Source organism: Otolemur garnettii, unplaced genomic scaffold (assembly GCF_000181295.1).
Source record: "Otolemur garnettii isolate 467f Iridium unplaced genomic scaffold, OtoGar3 scaffold00002, whole genome shotgun sequence".
NCBI classification, from domain to species: domain Eukaryota; kingdom Metazoa; phylum Chordata; class Mammalia; order Primates; family Galagidae; genus Otolemur; species Otolemur garnettii.
Genome location: NW_003852397.1, coordinates 52318800 through 52337113, shown reverse-complemented (window position 1 = coordinate 52337113; position 18314 = coordinate 52318800). Strand labels below are relative to the sequence as shown.

The 18314-nt window shown below is 36.2% G+C and overlaps 1 protein-coding gene across 4 annotated transcripts in view; it reads right to left on the bottom strand.

The window, feature by feature from the left end:
• Nucleotides 1-13142: 13142 nt before the first annotated feature.
• The window catches only part of ARPP21 (cAMP regulated phosphoprotein 21), a 157269-nt gene continuing 152097 nt past the window's right edge, over nt 13143-18314 (bottom strand). For 3 of the 4 annotated variants that reach the window (XM_012806213.2, XM_023513970.1, XM_023513975.1), the window contains 2 exons: nt 14184-14332; nt 13143-13930 (listed from right to left, as the gene is read on the bottom strand). In XM_012806213.2, coding sequence (XP_012661667.1) covers nt 13673-13930; nt 14184-14332 — 407 coding nt within the window. In that variant the 3' untranslated portion in view covers nt 13143-13672. The remainder of the gene's footprint in view (nt 13931-14183; nt 14333-18314) is intronic. The other variant, XM_023513967.1, reaches the window with a different exon arrangement.

Sequence of the window (18314 nt, the reverse complement as noted above, 5' to 3'; positions counted from 1 at the left end):
AGTGAGATGTCACAGAACTCCAGTGAGAATGGATTTTACCAAAAGTCCCCCAAACAATAGATACTGATGTGGATGCAAAGAGAAAGGAGCACTCACATACTGTTAGCAGGACTGTAAACTAGTACAACCTCTATGGAAAGTCACATGGAGATACCTCAAAGAGCTAAACATAGACCTACCATTTGATCCAACAATTCCCTAAATCAAAAAAGTTATTTTATCAAAAACACACGTGCACTTGAATGTTTATAGCAGCATAATTCCCAATCATGATTATGTGCAAATACCAAGTTCCCATCAATACATGAGTGGATAATATAATGTGGTATATATGCACTATAGAGTACTACTCAGCCAGGAAAAATGATAGACTGATATCTTTGGTAGCAACCATTCTTTTTTTTTTTTTTAATTAAATCACAGCTGTGTACATTAATGCAATCATAGGGTACAATGTGCTGGTTTTATATACAACTTGAAATACTTTCATCAAACTGGTTAACATAGCCTTCACCACATTTTCTTAGTTACTGTGTTAAGAAATTTATAATCTACACTTAGTATATTTAACATGTACAACCATCTCTTTTATACATGTACCTCATTGTTTTCAAAATGTAAAAGGTGAAAATCTGATTCCTTGGCTAGATGTAGGAGAGAAAGCAGTAAGTGCCTCCACTTTGCAAATAGGCCTCATAGGCTGGAGGGAGAAGCCTCCACCTTGCCAGTGAAGAGGTCCAATTAAGGGAAGGAGGGGCATCTCATAAACACTAAGCATATCTCCTGTGTCACCAGCAGATGCATCACAATGTGGGTTACAGTGCAGTAACCCACGCTAAGATATGGCAGTTTAGCTTCATGTCAAGGCACTGGACTGTGTGCTCTGCTCCTCTCCACTCATTAACATTATAATCACTCGGTTCGGTTTAGGGAAAATGGGCTAACAAGAGCAGACAACCTGGCTCCCTTATGTTTTAACCCCCAATAAAATCAATTGTATATGTGTTCAGCAGCGATCATACTGAATTGTAATCTTAATGGCAGTTTCCTGATTTACTTCACTTCTTTTTACCTGTATTGAATTTTTACTGAATGTTTGAGAATATATAAGGTAATCAGTAAGTTGGGCAGGGTTGTTGTACTGGATAGAGCCTCGACCTCCCTTCATACCAATCATTCAAACCATTCTGTGGTTTCCTTTCTCTGCATCAACGAACACAGGGCTCCGGGGAACACCAACATCACAGCAATCCCTTTTTCTAACTAGGACTTTTGGTGGTTCTGAGGATTTCTGAAAATGTTTTGTAGGAGACATGTAGTAGCTGTGATCAATGCTTTTAAGACATAGTCATGATCAATGTGTTTAAGAACATGATACTGGGTCTTGCACAGAAATAATTACTAATTTGTATGATTTCTTATATTCTTCTAGACTTGAAAGGTAAAGACAAAAAACCCTAAAAACAAGTGAAAGGGAGGAAACACTTTAAATCAACTCCTTTGTCATAAAGAAAGTTTTCACTTTCTTTAATTTACTTTATTTTAAAAATAAAACACTTTACTTTAAAAATAAAATATTTTACTTTATTTTAAAAATAAAAATGTTATTTTTAAATACCTATGTCCAGAAAAAATTTTATCATTTTGTTAGAAAGATGAAAATGTGACAATATTTCATAATGAAAAAGGGTTGGTAGGAACTTTTTCCCAAAGGGAACTGATTAATGATTTCCCAAAGGGAACTGATTATTTGAAATATAACAGACAGAAAATTGAAGGGGAAAAAAAAGGAGAGCAATTCATCAATTTCTATAATCTAAATAAACCTGGCAAACCCATATTTGGATAAAAAGTATAACTTTTTCAGTACCCTTGATGTTCCCTCCGTGTGTACCTCTTTTACCTTGAAGTAAAAATGATCCTGATTCTCTAAGCACAGATTACTTGAACTATATACAAATGGAATCATACAATATGTACTCTTTTACAACTAGCTTCTGTTATTCACCAATATGTTTATAAGTTTGTGATTTTGCACATTGAAATAATTTATTTGTTCTCACTGACGTATAATTTCCGTTTTATGACTATGCTACAAATCCATTGTATCTTTAATAAAATTGTGATTTATTTCTATTTTTTGTCTTTATGTATGGTGCTGCTTTGAACATTCTTGAACACATATTTTTTTAGTGTCCGCATTATTTTTTTGGATATACAAGTAGGGAGTTATGCCTATGTTCAGTTTTAGAAGATACTACCATCTAGTTTTGCAAAATGACTGTACTAATTTATGCTCCTACCAACAATCCATGAGAGTTCCCAAAACTCCAGTCCCTTCCAGCACTTGATATTTTCCATTTGTTTTCCCTCTTTAGTTGTTATGATGTCTAGGCAATAAATTTCACGTGGTTTTAATTGTCACTTCCAAAATGAAATTACACATCTTTTCCCATATTTATTGGTCATTTAACACTTAATTTTTTTTGAAGTGTATATTCAACTTTTTATGTCCGTTTTTCTATTAGCTTTTCTGTTTCATACTTAGTCATTTTAAAATTCTTTGCAATTTTTACATCTCATGTACCAGAACCTTGCCATTTACATGGATTAGAAATAGATCACCTTATTCTATGCTTCCCTTTTTAGTGTTTTAATAGTGACTCTTTTTTTTGGAGACAGGGTCTTCCTATGTCACCCTCGGTAGAGTGTTGTGGCATCACAGCTCACAGCAACCTCACTCTTGGGCTTAAGCAATTCTCTTGCCTCAGCCTCCTAAGTAGCTGAGACTAAAGGTGCCCACCACAATGCCTGGCTATTTTTTTTTATTATTATTGTTGCCATTGTTGTTTGGCAGGCCTGGGCCAGATTCAAGCCGCCAGCCCTAGGGGTATGTGGCTGGTGCCCTAACAACTGAGCTACAGGTGCCAAGCCAATAGTGACTCTTAATTAAAAGATACTCTTCATTTTAAAGAAATTTAATTTATCATTTTCCCTGTATCATTAGCTTTATTTTCTACTTAAAACTCTTTAAAATATTTTAATATGTGCATATACATAAATTAAAAACTATCAGTAAGAATAGAAACAATTTATACTACAAAGAAAGAATGTACCAATTAACAATATAGCTGAGACTATGTTAAAAATTTCTTGCTGAGGAAAGCTCAACAGTTATTAAGAGTAGAAACTAGCTATAAGCTTCCTAGAAACCAAGGGAAAAAGGGAAAAATGATGAATTACCGAGACTTTTTTATTCATTAGAGAAAAGAATGCTATTTCCTAGGGAAGAGAATAGGTTATTGCTTATATTTTGCTGAGAGCAATTGTCTATGAATATTTGGAGAAAGACATTAATTGCATAGCCAATTTTTCATTTAGGAGTTGGGGAAGATGAATTATAGCCACAGGCTTTGAATCACGACTCCTTTTCCTCCCCATTCAATAAATATAGGAATGTGGTATATTTAAGAGCAACAGAAAACATCTCTGGAGACCTCAACAATATTTATTTGTATAACAAGAAAATACATTTAATAAAAACATCCAGAAAACTTCATTTGAAACTAGCACAAAATCTGGAGGAAAAGGGATATAAAAATTGCTTTTTTTTTTCTTTTGCCATTGAAAGAAGAATAAAAAATAAAAAAAAAAACCCACATGGACCCTTGTGGGATGTTCTCCCTTCTCTTGGGAAATTTAAGTAATAAATTCTTCTTTCAATGGCAAAAAGAAAAAAAAAATCCTTTCTTTGATTTCCTGGAATTGCCTTTTTTCCCATGGATGCAATGCTCAGGATGAACAAGGAGGGGTGGTCACTGCTGGCACCCTAACAAGAGCAGGCTCTCAGCCTGGGGTTCCTCTACTTAAAACATCCACACATCACTCACTCTTTGAAACACTCTTACTACTATGCAAGTGTGGTTATTCCTTATAATATAATGACTATGAGTAGTCAGTATGTTAATTTTTGTATAGACTTTTCAAATGAAGGCTAGAGTTTTCAAATCTCTCCAAATTCTACATGGTTTAAAATAGCTTTGTGCCTTCTAAAAGAAAAAAAATACTCCTCATGGCCTTAAGGCCTTGAGTATCCCTTTCTTTTTGTTTTACATCCAGAGAGTTACCCTAAACACCCTCATAGTCCTGAATAACCTAAGTGAATTTGTTTCTTGATATTTTATGACCTCGAAATATTCTACATACGTAATGTGTCTCTTAGATTTATCAGGAATCTCAAAGGTCATCTAGTCCAAATCTAGTTGATCAACAGAGCTACTGAAAACCCTTCAAATATGAAATTCTGATATCTCAATCTCTCCCACCCACCTCATTTCCTGGATGTGAATTGCCACATTTTACAATTAATTAGAGCATCCAGGAACATGGTGTGGCAATGGAAACTGCAGGGTTAGATGCCTAGACAGAACTTCCTACCCTAAATCTCACTGTGCACTTAAAGTTATCAAGTGATGAAAAAAGTCATCCTCCCTGTTTTGGAGATTAGTAAATAAGAATTCATAGTGTGAATAGCATTTCTAAGCAGAGATGAACCCTGCAAACAGGAGGAGAGGATTTCAATGCAGTTATGTGAAAAGTAAAGGCAATACCATGAACAGAGAGAACTCTATTCTGCTTTATTGGGGGATCAAGAAGCTAAAGCAGTGTCTGAAAGAACAAATGTGTGATGAAATGGAGACTCATTCAATGTCACCCACCATACTGTATATTCAAAGACTTGAGAGTTGGTCTTTATCTGAAGCCTGATTGCATTTTATGAAACACAGCCAAGCACATGAAACTGATGACAACTTTAGCAGACCACGTATCCTGAGATTTGGCTGTAGTTTGAAACTTGTAGGCCTCCGGTGTGCTGTTGGTTGAATTGTACACTCCCAGCTCCCTACTAAAAACATGTTGAAGTCCTAATCTGTGAACACAACCTTACTGGGAAGTGGGATATTGCAGGTGTAATGAAGTAGGATGAAGTATTAGAACAAAACATACCCCATTATGACTGGTGTCCTTAGAAGATCCACATAATAGACGGCCATCTGAAGACCGAGGCAGAGATCACAGTTATGTTGTCACAAATCAAAGGATGTCTAGGACCCCCAGAAGATGAAAGAAGCAAAAAAAATCCTCCCCTGGAATCTTTGGAGGAAACATTTCCCTGCCAACAAACACTATGTTTTTTTTACTTAGTGCTCCAAAAACTGTGAGAGAATGTATTTTTGTTGTTTTAAGTCATACAGGTTGTGGTATTTTGTTATAGTGGCCACAGTAAACTAATTCAGAGTTGAAGAATAAGATTTTACTTTTTATATTTATTTTTCATTTTTATTTCCAAGTAATATGAGGGTACAAATGATTAGGTTTCAGCGTTTGCATTTGTTAGGTAAGGTGCCTGTTGTAGTTGTGCCCTTTGCCCAGGAAGTGTGCCATAACCCCTACATTGTGCCCGTTAGGTGAGAGCACAACACTCCCCCTCCTCTCTCCCCTCAACGTGAATTAAATTGAGTTTTCCTCTTGTGTAGGTATGTATTAGTTTGTTTATTGGCTTCATATTAGTATTAAATACACTGTATACTTGCTTTTCCATTCTTGTGATACTTTACTAAAGAGAATTTTCTCCAACTCTAAAGGATAAGATTTTTCAAAAAGAAAAGACGAAACCACCTAGAGGCATTTCTGAGCCTCTGCTGTACAGTTTGAACACTCCACATGAAGTGTTTATCCCACTCGTAGTGTGAGGCTTGCGCACCTACATGTTAAATAGGGTTGGATATAAACCTTGCATATTTGAATCATCTCAGAGTGGACACATCTAACACAAACAAGGACTGGCCATGGTACAGGTGTAGTGAGAAGTGATGGGTGCTGAGTGAGGGTATGACGTGCCTCTTCTGAATGAACAGAAAGTTCCAAAAAGAATTCTCTAATGATGACTTCTTTGGGGAGGTACTCTAAACATAAAACTTAAAATAGCCACTAAAAACGCATAAGTTTTCAGAAAGCCCTTTTACAGTGGAATTTCAAGGAATCTTTCAGGCCAATACATTAGCCTCTTGGTTCATTTGGGGTAATAAACCAGAGCATACTATAAATTGGCTTAACCTCTCTGAGTGAGCACCATTCAGCCAGTGTCATCCAGTATGGCATTTTACATTTCCATTTACAAATGTAGAATATAAAGTTCCAGGAGGTTAAGTGACTTACACAAATCCAACAGTGTGTCTGAGTGTATGTGGGTGGGTGGGTGGGGGATGTGCTTGCATTCAAGGTCAGGACTTCTGACATCACAGAAAGGATGCTTTTTATACTTCAGGTTACAGGTATTGCAATCTGGTGGTGTGCAGGAAAAACCACATCAGGCAACCCACACCCAGTAATACAGGATGGTTAAGAGCCACTAATGTGACAAAAATCAATCAATTTTTTTTAAGAAAGTTTAAAATAAGATTAATTAACACAGAGGTATAACACTAAAAGATCGGACATTAGCTATAGATAACTTGTGCATGTTTGTGTGTAGGAGTGTGCATGAACATGTGTATGGCAAAAAAATCCTAGAGCATTGACACAGGGTTCTTTTTCCAAAACCATAGCTCGTGTATTCTCTTTGATTCTTTTACTGGAAATCCACACATAGCTTTACATGTTGCATAAATAAAAATATGTTCTAGTAAGAACATCCTGGTCCTCTGGCACAGTGTGGGTCCTTCCCTGATGTAAAGTAGGTGAACTCAGCCAGATAAATCTCCAGTGAGTGTGACATATAGGCATAGTAAGGCAATAAATCATAAAATGATCTTCCAGCAGATTCAGCGGTAAGTGTTTTTATCTACTCTCCTTTAAACAACTCTTTTAATGGCATCTCACTCTTTCTCCCTTAGGAAATTATTTCATTGTATAATTGCCCTTGCTTGAAGTGAAATTTTCTTAATGTCCAATTTAAATTGCTTCTTTTTTCAGTCTCAGGCCATTGCTCTCTATTACATTACTATTAAGCACCGTAAGTAATTCCTTTCTCTTTTCAGAAGGACAAAATTGGCTTGCACATTTCACTTGAAAATGTAGCCTCATTCTTCTAGATCAAAAATGTAAAACACTTGAAAATGACAAATGATCATTCTGTTCCTTAAAAAAGAGCAGGTGATTTTCCTGCTTCTGAGTTCTTCACTACCTTAGAAACAATTCATGGGGCTGGTAAAGTGACCAAGAATGCACTATGTACAGTGTTTTCCCTTGTATATCATCAAAAATTATGACGCTTGCACTGGCTGAGCTTCATGACTCTTACACAAAAGGAAGAAATGTATGTGCAGGAACAGAGGTCCCTACTTACTTTCTTAAGAACATAGGAGAATCAGCTTCTGTAAAGAAATAGAATTGCAGACAGGTAGGGAGACTTACAGTAGAATTATGGCAAGGCAAGCATTGATGGTATCAAACTACAACTTTGGGGATACAGGGTGAGCAGTTTGCCCTTCATTTCTCCTACACTTAACTATCAGAGCTATTTCCCTAGGCTATTCTTGTGGAGGCTCTGGCCTTTTAGCTAGAAACATGATTCAGAACTTTACAATAAGTGGTCCTGTTTTTAATTCCAGGGCCTTTATATATCTGTGTCTTACCTTCTTTCTCCCTGTCCTCTCCTCCAGCCCTAGCCCCTGCCTTCCCTCCCATCTCCTGTACCAGACACTGAAGGGGAAAAGCCTTGACTATCTCTCCTCCAATGGGATGCTGTCCAACCTAATTAGGCTGGGCCTCTGGAACATCTGCCCCTGCATCATCAGGTATGTTCGCTGGATTTCTTCCTTTACCGTCCTTAAATTCAGACCAAAGCTCACCCCTATTCAGATTACACCTCCTTCTGTTTGCTCCAACACCGAGTGTAAATGGGTATAAAGCACTAAAACAAAACAAAGCAGATAACAAGTACAAATGTTGAATTATTCCTCTGAGCTTTTGCTGTCAGGGAGATAGTTAATACTTTTTTATAGGAAGCGTCACCATGCCCAGGAGAAGCATCCGTTCCCTGGAAGATATCAATAAGGAGGTGATTTTCCTCTACAAAAAAGAGTATCAGATGCTTCTCTTCCCCCTGTGCACACAATATCAAGAGCGGCAAAGGACCCAGCTCAAAGAGTAAGAAATTCTTGCCACTGATGACATGTAATCAAAGAGAATCATTTTGTGGAGAAGATTGGAGGTTGTAAAACCCCAGTGAAAGCAGGTGAAAAAGATTTGAACTTGAAACAAACACTAAAGCTGAGGAGTATTGGAAAATAATACCAAGTCCTAAAGAGAATATTCTTTCCTATTAAAGAGGTGTTTACAGAATAGCATGGGAAGAAGCAAAAGATTTCTGATCTTATGTACAATAAATAACATTCTTAAGAGTACAGAAAAAAAAAATTTTTAGCCATAATGGATAAGCTTTGTCATCATTTTTTTAACAAGCAGAAATGGGAAGTTGATATCAGATTTCACTGCATAGTGAACATTGATACTGAATATAGTGTGATGGAGACTTGGCAGCCCTCCCAATGCTGGTTCCAAATTCAGCTCAGTCTGTGTTTGTTTTACCTGACAGATTATAGAAACTGTGCCCTGTGATGCAGCTTAAGACGGGGCACTTACATGCCCCAATACAGAAGTTTATTTCCAAGAGGAAAAAACAAGATGTACATCTCTAAAGCCGTGTTATGCATACGCAACAGAATTATTCAGTGTTAAGAGTCTAGAGCTAGAACTCATTTCTGACCTACCCCAACAATGCTAATAGTAGCTGTAGCTCAGTGGCAAACTTTAAGTATTACTGTGTTCATCTCTGGTTTCTGAATGAATGAATGTCTTTTCAGGTCTAATCCATGCTACTTTGAGATCGTCACGTCTTTATGCTGAGATCACATTACCTTGTATTACAAAAAACTCCAGAAGCTGCTGGTTTCCTTTTAACTCTGTCTTGCATTCAAGGTCATTATCAAACAGACTATGAATTTTTCAGTATTCCTCTTCCTTTTTCCAGCTGGTCATCTCCTACTCCAACCAACCTAAGTTGCATTTCATATTTTCCTGTGTGTTTTTTCTTTCTTTCAGGAATTTTCTTTAGCTGGGGTTATGACCCACCCATCCTCATCTCTGCTTGCCTACAATTTCATCTATCTAATACAGTCCTTGACAAAATCCTTGCAAAACACAGCCAGAAGCTGTCTCTTCTTTCTTTAAAATCTTCTTACATTATTTTTATATGTAATCTATGACTATTTCCTATATATATTCATTAATTTACATGTTGATATAATTGATTCTAAAAATGTATAGGCTTCTGAAGGGCAAGGGCTCCACAGACTGTGGTTCAAGGTCTTGAAATTAGTAGCTATGAAATAAAAGCTTGCTGAATAAATTAATGCATAATCGCTCTTTTAGAATCACATAAAGGTATAAACTAAGGCTCATTAGAGATAACTAGATATATTTATATGTCTATATCACTACAATTATAGATATCAAGCCCTTCAATATTAGGAATTCAAAAATAAAGATCCAGAAATTCGGGCACAATGGTGTTACCTCTCAGATTTACATATTCATGAAGGGAATAGTGCCATAGTTCACTCTAGAGCAGTAATAAGATGTCATAGTTGGAGGTAAGGTCAGATATTACATTTTTATGAGATTACTGTTTCCACAGAAATTAGGAAAAAACCCTCTATTTGTGCTCTAAATTTAGCATTCTCCAATATAGTTTTAAAATTGTATGGTCTTGATAGCCTTAGTTTTCTGATACATTCTGGGAACAAATGATTTTATATACAAGCAAGTTTAAGGAACTATGCAAATTATACCTCCCTCTTGGAAATTCATAATATAAAGTGGTATATCAAAAGCTTCCAGAAAATAGAAAGATTTTAAAAAGATTGCTTAACCTTCATTAATCTTGTCTCCCGATTATAATTGTCCTTATAATGGTCTGTTTCATATAACAACTTACAAAAGAGTCTTTCATGGAAATTTTTAAATAATGTATTTACTTTATATTTACATGAAATACTCATGTCTATGTGTACTATAGTACTTGTACTGAAAAACTGAAGGTGACGTATGCACAATGCTTTCTTTTCAGTTTGTCAATGATCAAGGTGCCTTTGATATAAGTGTAAGAGCACAGGTGAGGGAGGCCCAGTTATTTGTCTACTGTTTGCACCTGTACATATGGAATACAGGTAATAGGTGGACGGAGTAGGAAAGCTTCTCATCACATTTTAGCTACTAGCAAAAGTGGAAGCAGAGTCTGCAATGCATTTATTATATGAATGCATAATATCTATACTATATGTAAATATATACTTGTATGTATGGAATACAGGTCATAGGAGGATGGGCGTAGGAGAACATCTCAACACATTTTAGCTACTAGCAGAAGTGGAAGCGGAGTCTGCACACACATTTATTAGTTCTCAAAATCCATTTCTGTTGCAGCAGCTTTTTCCTTCATTGTATTTGCTTTCTTCTGGTTCATATATGTCCCATTTGTTTATTTTTAAATTATTTACAACTCTATCCTAAGTCCTCTAACCCTATCTATAATTAATTAATCTTGTTTTCATAATATTGTATAACGCACTTTCCTGGCCCACCTCATACACTGAAAACTATATTAAAACAGCATGATTATGGCTTAAATTCATTAATATCCTAGTTAGAACATTTAGTTCAAACTATCAAAGTGTAACCAAATGTAAAATGTTACAAGATTAAATCTAAGTGCTTTAAATTTATCTGTGTTCTTGTTTTGAATGATGCCACATAATTAGGATTTAATTAAGTATGCAATAGAATTTTGCTGGAAAAAAAAGAATGCATAGTTGCTTGTTGTCTTTTACATTTACATAAGCGTATAAAAGATCATAGGAGTAACTATAGTTATATACTATACATATATATATGTATCCATATATCTCTACAGAAGTTTACAAACTGATTAATGTGTAGTTACAAAATATGATTGTGATAAAATTATTAGTCAACATGAAAAATTAAATGTCTTTCTGATATTAAATTCTGGAAGTGCTTAACTAATAAAAATCTTTGTGCATAGACATCTTAAATATTAGAATGCAAAAAAAAAAAACAAAACCCAAAACAAATTCCCATCAAGCATAAACTTAATGTAAGATTTGGAGTATCATGATGCTGGTGCTGGGTTTGGGGCATGGTTTTTCCCCACCAATCCCAGTGTGGCAGTGTTAAAGGGCCTCATCAGAGGTATTCGAGTCATGAAGGGAGAAACCTCAGGAATAGATTAATGCCCTTCTGTGGGATGAGCGTGTTCTAACACTCTGGGGGAATGAGTGAGTTCTCACACTCTAGGAACCCTTGATCAGGTTGTTAAAAGAATCTAATTCACATGCAGCTACCTAATCTTAGATGTTCCTGCCACTAGACATATAAACAAAATCAACCTCTTTCTTCACCAATTACTCTACTAATTTGTTATAGCCACACAAAATGGACTAAGATAGCTGTACATAAATATTTAGTGAAAGTATGGATGAAGGCTCCTCCTGAATCGCCATCCAAATGGATTTGTACAACAAATGTCAAATGTCTAAATTTAAAATTTTGTCACACTGGGAGAAGAGTAATCAGAATCAAATCCAGAGGAAAGGAGGCTCACTCATTCTGAGGGTTGTGGAACAAAAGGTCAAAAATTCCAGATTTCTATGGAAAGAACAAACACGCAGGCTTATATTTGGATTCTTGAACTTGGGATCACTGCCAATGTCCGAAGGCCAAATACAGAATGTATTTCAAAGATGAATCCATATTGGCCAATTCCCTCTTTCCACTAGTGGAAGGCATTAATTAAGCAAACATGTTGCTCTTTCTCAGAGCAGCACAAAGGCTCAATGAGAAAAAAGGTATACAACATTCTCTTTTTATAATGCTCTTTATGGGTAGGGTTTATTTATAATGAAGAAGTAAGTAGTTTGAGATTTGGAAAAATAGTACAAATCTAACAAGGAATGAAGCTAATGAGAGTATGCAAAAAAGTTCTCTTTTAAAGGAAAAGAAAATAATAGTATAAAATGAAGGAATGGTAGGTCTGTTAGGTAGAATTTTTACTGGGTGCTTAACTCTACCCCCAGCTAAAGAACATGAAAATATAATATGGAGAATGTGATTATATGAAAAACAGTGAGAATTACTGAGATATACTTTCCATATCCCTCTTCTTGGTAATAAGAGTTATGGGGCAGGGAATAAAAAATATTTAACATAAAACTGTTAGTCACGGGCAGTGCCTGTGGCTCAAAGGGGTAGAATGCTGGCTCCATATGCTGGAGGTGGCAGGTTCAAACCTAGCCCTGGCCAAAAACTGCACCCCCCCCCAAAAAAAACCAAAAAACCACAACTGTTCATCACTGTATTGTGATAATAAAGTGAAAGCTTTGGGGTTTTATTCCGCCTCTAAATATCTTCCAGATGTGCCAAACATCAGAATTCAAAGTTCTTTTATTATTTTTCAAAAATTGTCATAAATGATTTTTACCTGCAGAATCTATAGGGAATTAATCATTTGGGGATTGGATAGCCATAGGCTTTCTCTAAATGTTTCTGTCAATGTTCTGGATCTTTGCGACTAATTCATAGTTATATTCAGTTCATGTAACTGGAGAAACATCAGCACTTTTGAGGTGCTGACTCACCGACAATGCTAATGACATTTTTCATTGTATAACCCAACATAACAGGTAGCATTAGACCTTGTCTCTTTTAATTTCCCTCTAAACAAAGATATCTTGTTTTCCAGAGATACAAGGAACAGGTTTTTCTAGTTGGAGAAGCATAGCTATATGCTTTTTCCAGTTCTGTAACTAAAAGCAAGGTATATATTTCAAAAATGTAAACCAATGAATAAATGAATGCAATGGATGCCTCTTTATTTTTAGGATCCCTGTAGTATTATGACAATAAGCTACAGTTGGTAACCTGTTTGCCTGAATCATCTCCCCAAGTGATGCCAGGTCACTCATGTATACCTGCACCATGTTTTTCATGCATTGCTTATAAAACAGTGCTGAAACAAGGTAATGGTGACAGACAATAAACACACATTGAAGGAGAGAGTAAACAAAACTGGTGGTAAAAACGTGACCTTCCTCCACAAGGTCAAACAGTTTTATTTGGATTAAACACTACAATACAGTATATATCCATTAAAAAAGAAAACTCTATAGTATATATAAATTATTCCTTCCATTCATCAATTCTTTTCTTTTCCATTACAGCTTTGGTACAATGTGATTTCAATATATAATTTTTAAATACTTTTAGCATCACAAACTCAACACAAAGTACAAAACTAATCCAAATTAGGGATATTATAATCTACACAGTGGTATTCAGTGGTAGGAGAAAATCTTACCTTGATGAATTCATGTCACTAGCTAAGCTATAAAGGCATATCTAGCAGACATGACAGAAATATGCACCATTAACCAGCTAACATATGTAGTAGTCTTTATTTTTTACAGAATACCAGCAGCAATCATTTGAGTGTTAAGTGAATACTTAAGTCTCCAGGAAGTTTCCCCACCTTGTTCTTCTTCCCTTAAAGGCCATGAGTAATATCTGAAGAAATGTGCCACAGCCAGAACTCTCAGAATTTGACCTGCCAACCAGTGTTGCTCACACTTGCACAGTTTGTCCTGCAGCTAGCCGACATCATGGGGACGGTGCTGGAGGGGCAATGTGGAGCAATCAGCCTAAGGTTGTTCTGAGGGGTTGGTGGTGTGACATTACAGTAAACAGGCATTCCAGTGGCTGGGAGTGACCCTTGACCTGCCTGGTTAGGTAGCATGATTGGCTGTTGATATGACTGCTGGGGCAGTCCTTGAGAACCCTGGGTCATTGGCACCTGCAGAAAGACAGAAGCAAGAACCCTACATGAAGAGGCTATTTTTGGGGTGGACAATAAAAAACATGGAAGCATAAAAAATAGTCAAACTTTTGTCTTAGACCTAAAAGATCACTGATTCCAGCTCAATTGTCAACAGTAGCTGAGTAGCTACTGTTGCACCCACCACCCAGCAAACCTTCCAGCACAAGGACATGCCCACAGCTTCTACTTTGGCAAATGCTACTTTATAACCCACAGTGCTTATGTGCACCTGATAAGAAGACATTGTTGGGTAGGAAACCATCACGCTTTGCACCGGAGTTCCTTGTTGGCTGCCCATCACGCTCTGACTCTGAGGAGGCTGCTGCACTCCCATTAGGCCTTGGAACCCCTGCTGACCAGACAGGACTGGCTGGTAACCTGTGAAGATAAGTGACCCTTTGAACTGGTTGTGCCAGGATGAACACAGGTGATTTATGGGGAAAGAGCACTCATTCAAAAAGCCAAGCTTCAGACATCTCAATCTCCATATTAAGAATGTGTTATCCAGACATTTACTCCCTAAGAATGCAGTTTTTACTTCTAAGAGTGAACAAGATTATAGCTTGGAAAATTAACTGGCTATTCTAATATTATTCAGAATGGTCCAATGAGTACACATGGCAATGGTAAATTCTTCTTGCACAAACACAGAAGCCTCTATTGACATGAGTTAACTGATACAAATTACAAGTTTTATACATGGATTTTTCTTTAGTTTCAATGATATTTGGGCAATCACAGATTATCAAGTTTTACAATTAAATTGACTCATTCTCTTAATATCCCATTTCCCTGGACTATCTTATGTTACACAGGAGCCATCAAATAGCCTATTAAATTTGCACAAATTCTATTTTTTTATGTCCTATTGAACAAAGTGATTGATTATCCTGAATAATTTGCTATCCATTGCCCTAGACAAAAAGGCAACAGCAAGTGAAAGATATACCATAATTTTATTCTGATTTACCTCCAGCTGCCAAGAGGATATTTGGGTAAAACACTCCAATAAGTGACCATGTACATATAACAGATAATACAGAATGCTACATTTAAAAACTTCATCTATTTGGGTCCTCTGGATGCATCAGTGGTTTAACTTCCTCTTCTTTTCTTTTTTAAGTAGACCGGGATTGGTTTATTCTGATTATTGTAATCCTCACCACAGTAAGTGGCTTAAAATACATTTGTCAAGGAAGGTTTTGAATTGTTATTATAAATCTTGGGAAGAAAGTTGTGATTTAGGTGAAAATGACCAATGATTTGGTGGTAAAGAAATGAAACAGATATCTTCATGCTATAAACTAAGATCCTTCCGGAATTCATAGTAGTAACCATGGTGAGTACTTGAGAATAGGTGGAACTTATGTCTTAACACAATTATTTTAGAGAGAAGGCTCTTTAAAATTCTATATCTTCTTAATACAACCCTGAGCTAAGCTTTAAAGGCAGATTTTTAATACTAAAATCCAAGGTAAAAGAACATACTTAATCAATACACATCATTAATAAGTAACCTGTATTTTGTTTACAAGAAAAAGTTCTGACTTTATATTGAAGAAGGATGAAATCATAATCTTTAAAGAATATAATATTAACTATCCTTTTATAGACAACATATACACCTTCATTTATTTCAGAAATATTGTAGAAATGTGGCTGGTAAGTAACCACTGATTTAAGAGATCAACTCAATTCATCAACTAAGATAGAAGCACTGTGTCCTCACTTTGGAATACCTGAGAGAGCAAGTCAAGGAAAGGGCAAATTTGGGAGGCTGGGGCTATGCCTAAAATTGGTGAGTGGAACCTGTGTGTAATTTAACCCTTACACCTTCTTCATGTGTCTTTTATGTTCCTATAATTTGTTCTAATTCATTTTCACCCTGATCGATTTATTGTATTATTTTTAGTTCTTGAAAAGATACCACATTATGAAGATAACTAAAGGTAGTGGCCATCATCCCTCTAGCTACATTATGTCCACAGTCAAACTTTCCTTTAATTAGCTGGGCAGGTCTATTTTAGACCACTCATATCAGCTCCATGGTCTGTATACCTAGACTGTTTACAATTTGCTCAGGAAGGAAAAACCATCAGACTTGGGAATAAGAAATGCAACTCAAGCCATTAATATTATCACTACCTCTCAGAAAGCCTCATATAAAGAGGCACTTTTAACATTAATTGCCAAAAAAAAAAATGTTTTAACTTGTTTTTCATTGTCTAGATCTTCCATTTTAATTCATATATCCAGTTTCCTAAAAAATTCTGTGGCTATTTACAATTTTATTATGACATCATTCCAAACCACATCAGGTTCTTTGTAGCATGAATTATTATATACATAAGAAAATAAGTTAGTGTAATTATAGAAAACCTATGCCCAACAAACATCCTTACCATTTAGTTCTATAGCAAAGTGCAGGCAATGTAAACTCACTCTCAAGTCTGTATAATTTCCAATAAAATATGGCCTTATTTCTGGCTGCAGATTGAAAGCACAAGTTGAAAATAAGAGAAGTATCATTTAGAATTTTGGCTCATTGAAGATAACCAATGGGTTATGGATCCCCAGGAAGGATGGCATTCAAAGCTGTGGAATACATTTATGAGAAGATACACAAAAGGAGACATTTGGCATAAATACCCTAGGATTTTGGAAAAATGAAACCAAATCAAAACAAAACAAAACAAAAATTTTGGCTCACCCTGATCATACATGAAACCTCAGTTAGCCTCAATGGATCATTTGCAGAGTATATACAGAGGCTGTGTAAACAAAAACAGGAGTGGAAGGGAGGGGAGGAGCACTGGAAAAGGAGGAAAGGGGGTGACCTAGAGTCTGAAGATTATTTATGTATTTGCTTATTGAATCTTCCATCTTTTCACAGAGTTATCTGTTCAAAAACAAATTTAAGTGGTCTACAGGAGATTCAATTATAACACCAGCTTCCAAAACTGGGCGAAAGGAAAATAATAGAGCTGTTCAGACATTGTGAAGACAGAATGTCCAGTAGGAAGAGGAAGTAAATATTAAATATCAAATAACATTCAAGGAGAGAAAAAGACTGTGGAGGTGGGGGGGGGGGCATCCCAGTAAAGGTGCCAAGCCTGAGAGAACAGAATCCATCTCTGCTGCCAGCAGAGACGCAGATGTGCTACGACAACATCCCTCCCCAGGCCTCCTCTGCCTGATGATTTGTGAACTTTAATATTCAGTTATGCATAGCAATGGGCTACCAGCTCTGCACTGGGGTTCCCACCGTAAACACACTTAAGGCAAATAAAGATTTATGAGGGGAGTGAACACACCACAGTTTCAAAATGAAAACTTAAGTGTGAGGAGAGCCCAATTTATATTCATGAATCCCATCCATTTCTCAATTCTCTCTCCAGGCAAGAAATTTATACCTGGAATAGTTTAATTGGGGATACTCATTTCTTTAAATTATGCCACAGAAGGTAGGTAGCAGAATGGTCCTTAACACAGGCGCCTGCCTGGAATGTGAATCTGAGCTCTGGTCCAGAAATAGACACAGAGAGATGAGATAGCAGTGACCTAAGAATGAACCAACTGTGCCTGCTCGGGACACAGCACACCCGAAGGCAGAGATGGCAATACTGGTGGCAACCTGCTTATCTTGTCTATTGAAATGAGAAATGTGTTTCAATTTGTCAATTCTTAGCTGTGAAATGATCACTTTTTCATATTTATTGAGGATTAGCAGAATATAATGCATCTTACAAAACTGAACCAGCAACAGTGTCTGCCCCGTAGGCTTGCTGTGGAGATGATAAAGACATTAGCTATTTTTACTATTTCTTTTTCAGTCAAGATTGATTCAATTTTCAAGTCACACATGTCATTTATTTTCTGAAGGTAAAAAGGTTAGGAATGGACAAATGCCTCGTAGCAAATAAAAGAACACACTCTGCTAAAATCAAGGGGTTTATGAGATTTAAAATGTCTGAATCATATAAATTTGAAAATTGAATAGGGTTTCTAGCAAACTACAACAGCTGTTGAATACTATTTATAGTTTTGAAGATATTTTGTTAATATTTAGCCAAACCATTTCTCTCGAGGCAGCATGATTATGAAGAATCAGAATTTAACTTGATGGAGAATTATAAATTGCCGTGATTTTGATTCTCATCATTTAACTCTCACTCGAGTACTTTGCTACAGATCCAACATTTTGGAAATGAGAGAAATGACAAACAAACCAGCAGTCTCTGTTTCTGGGTTGCTGTTACCCCTCCTGTTGTTCTCAATCACAGAAATTGAAGACAGAGAAAAGAGTGGTTAAGAGAACAAATTTCTTTTCTTTCCTTTTTTTTTTTTTTTTTGAGACAGT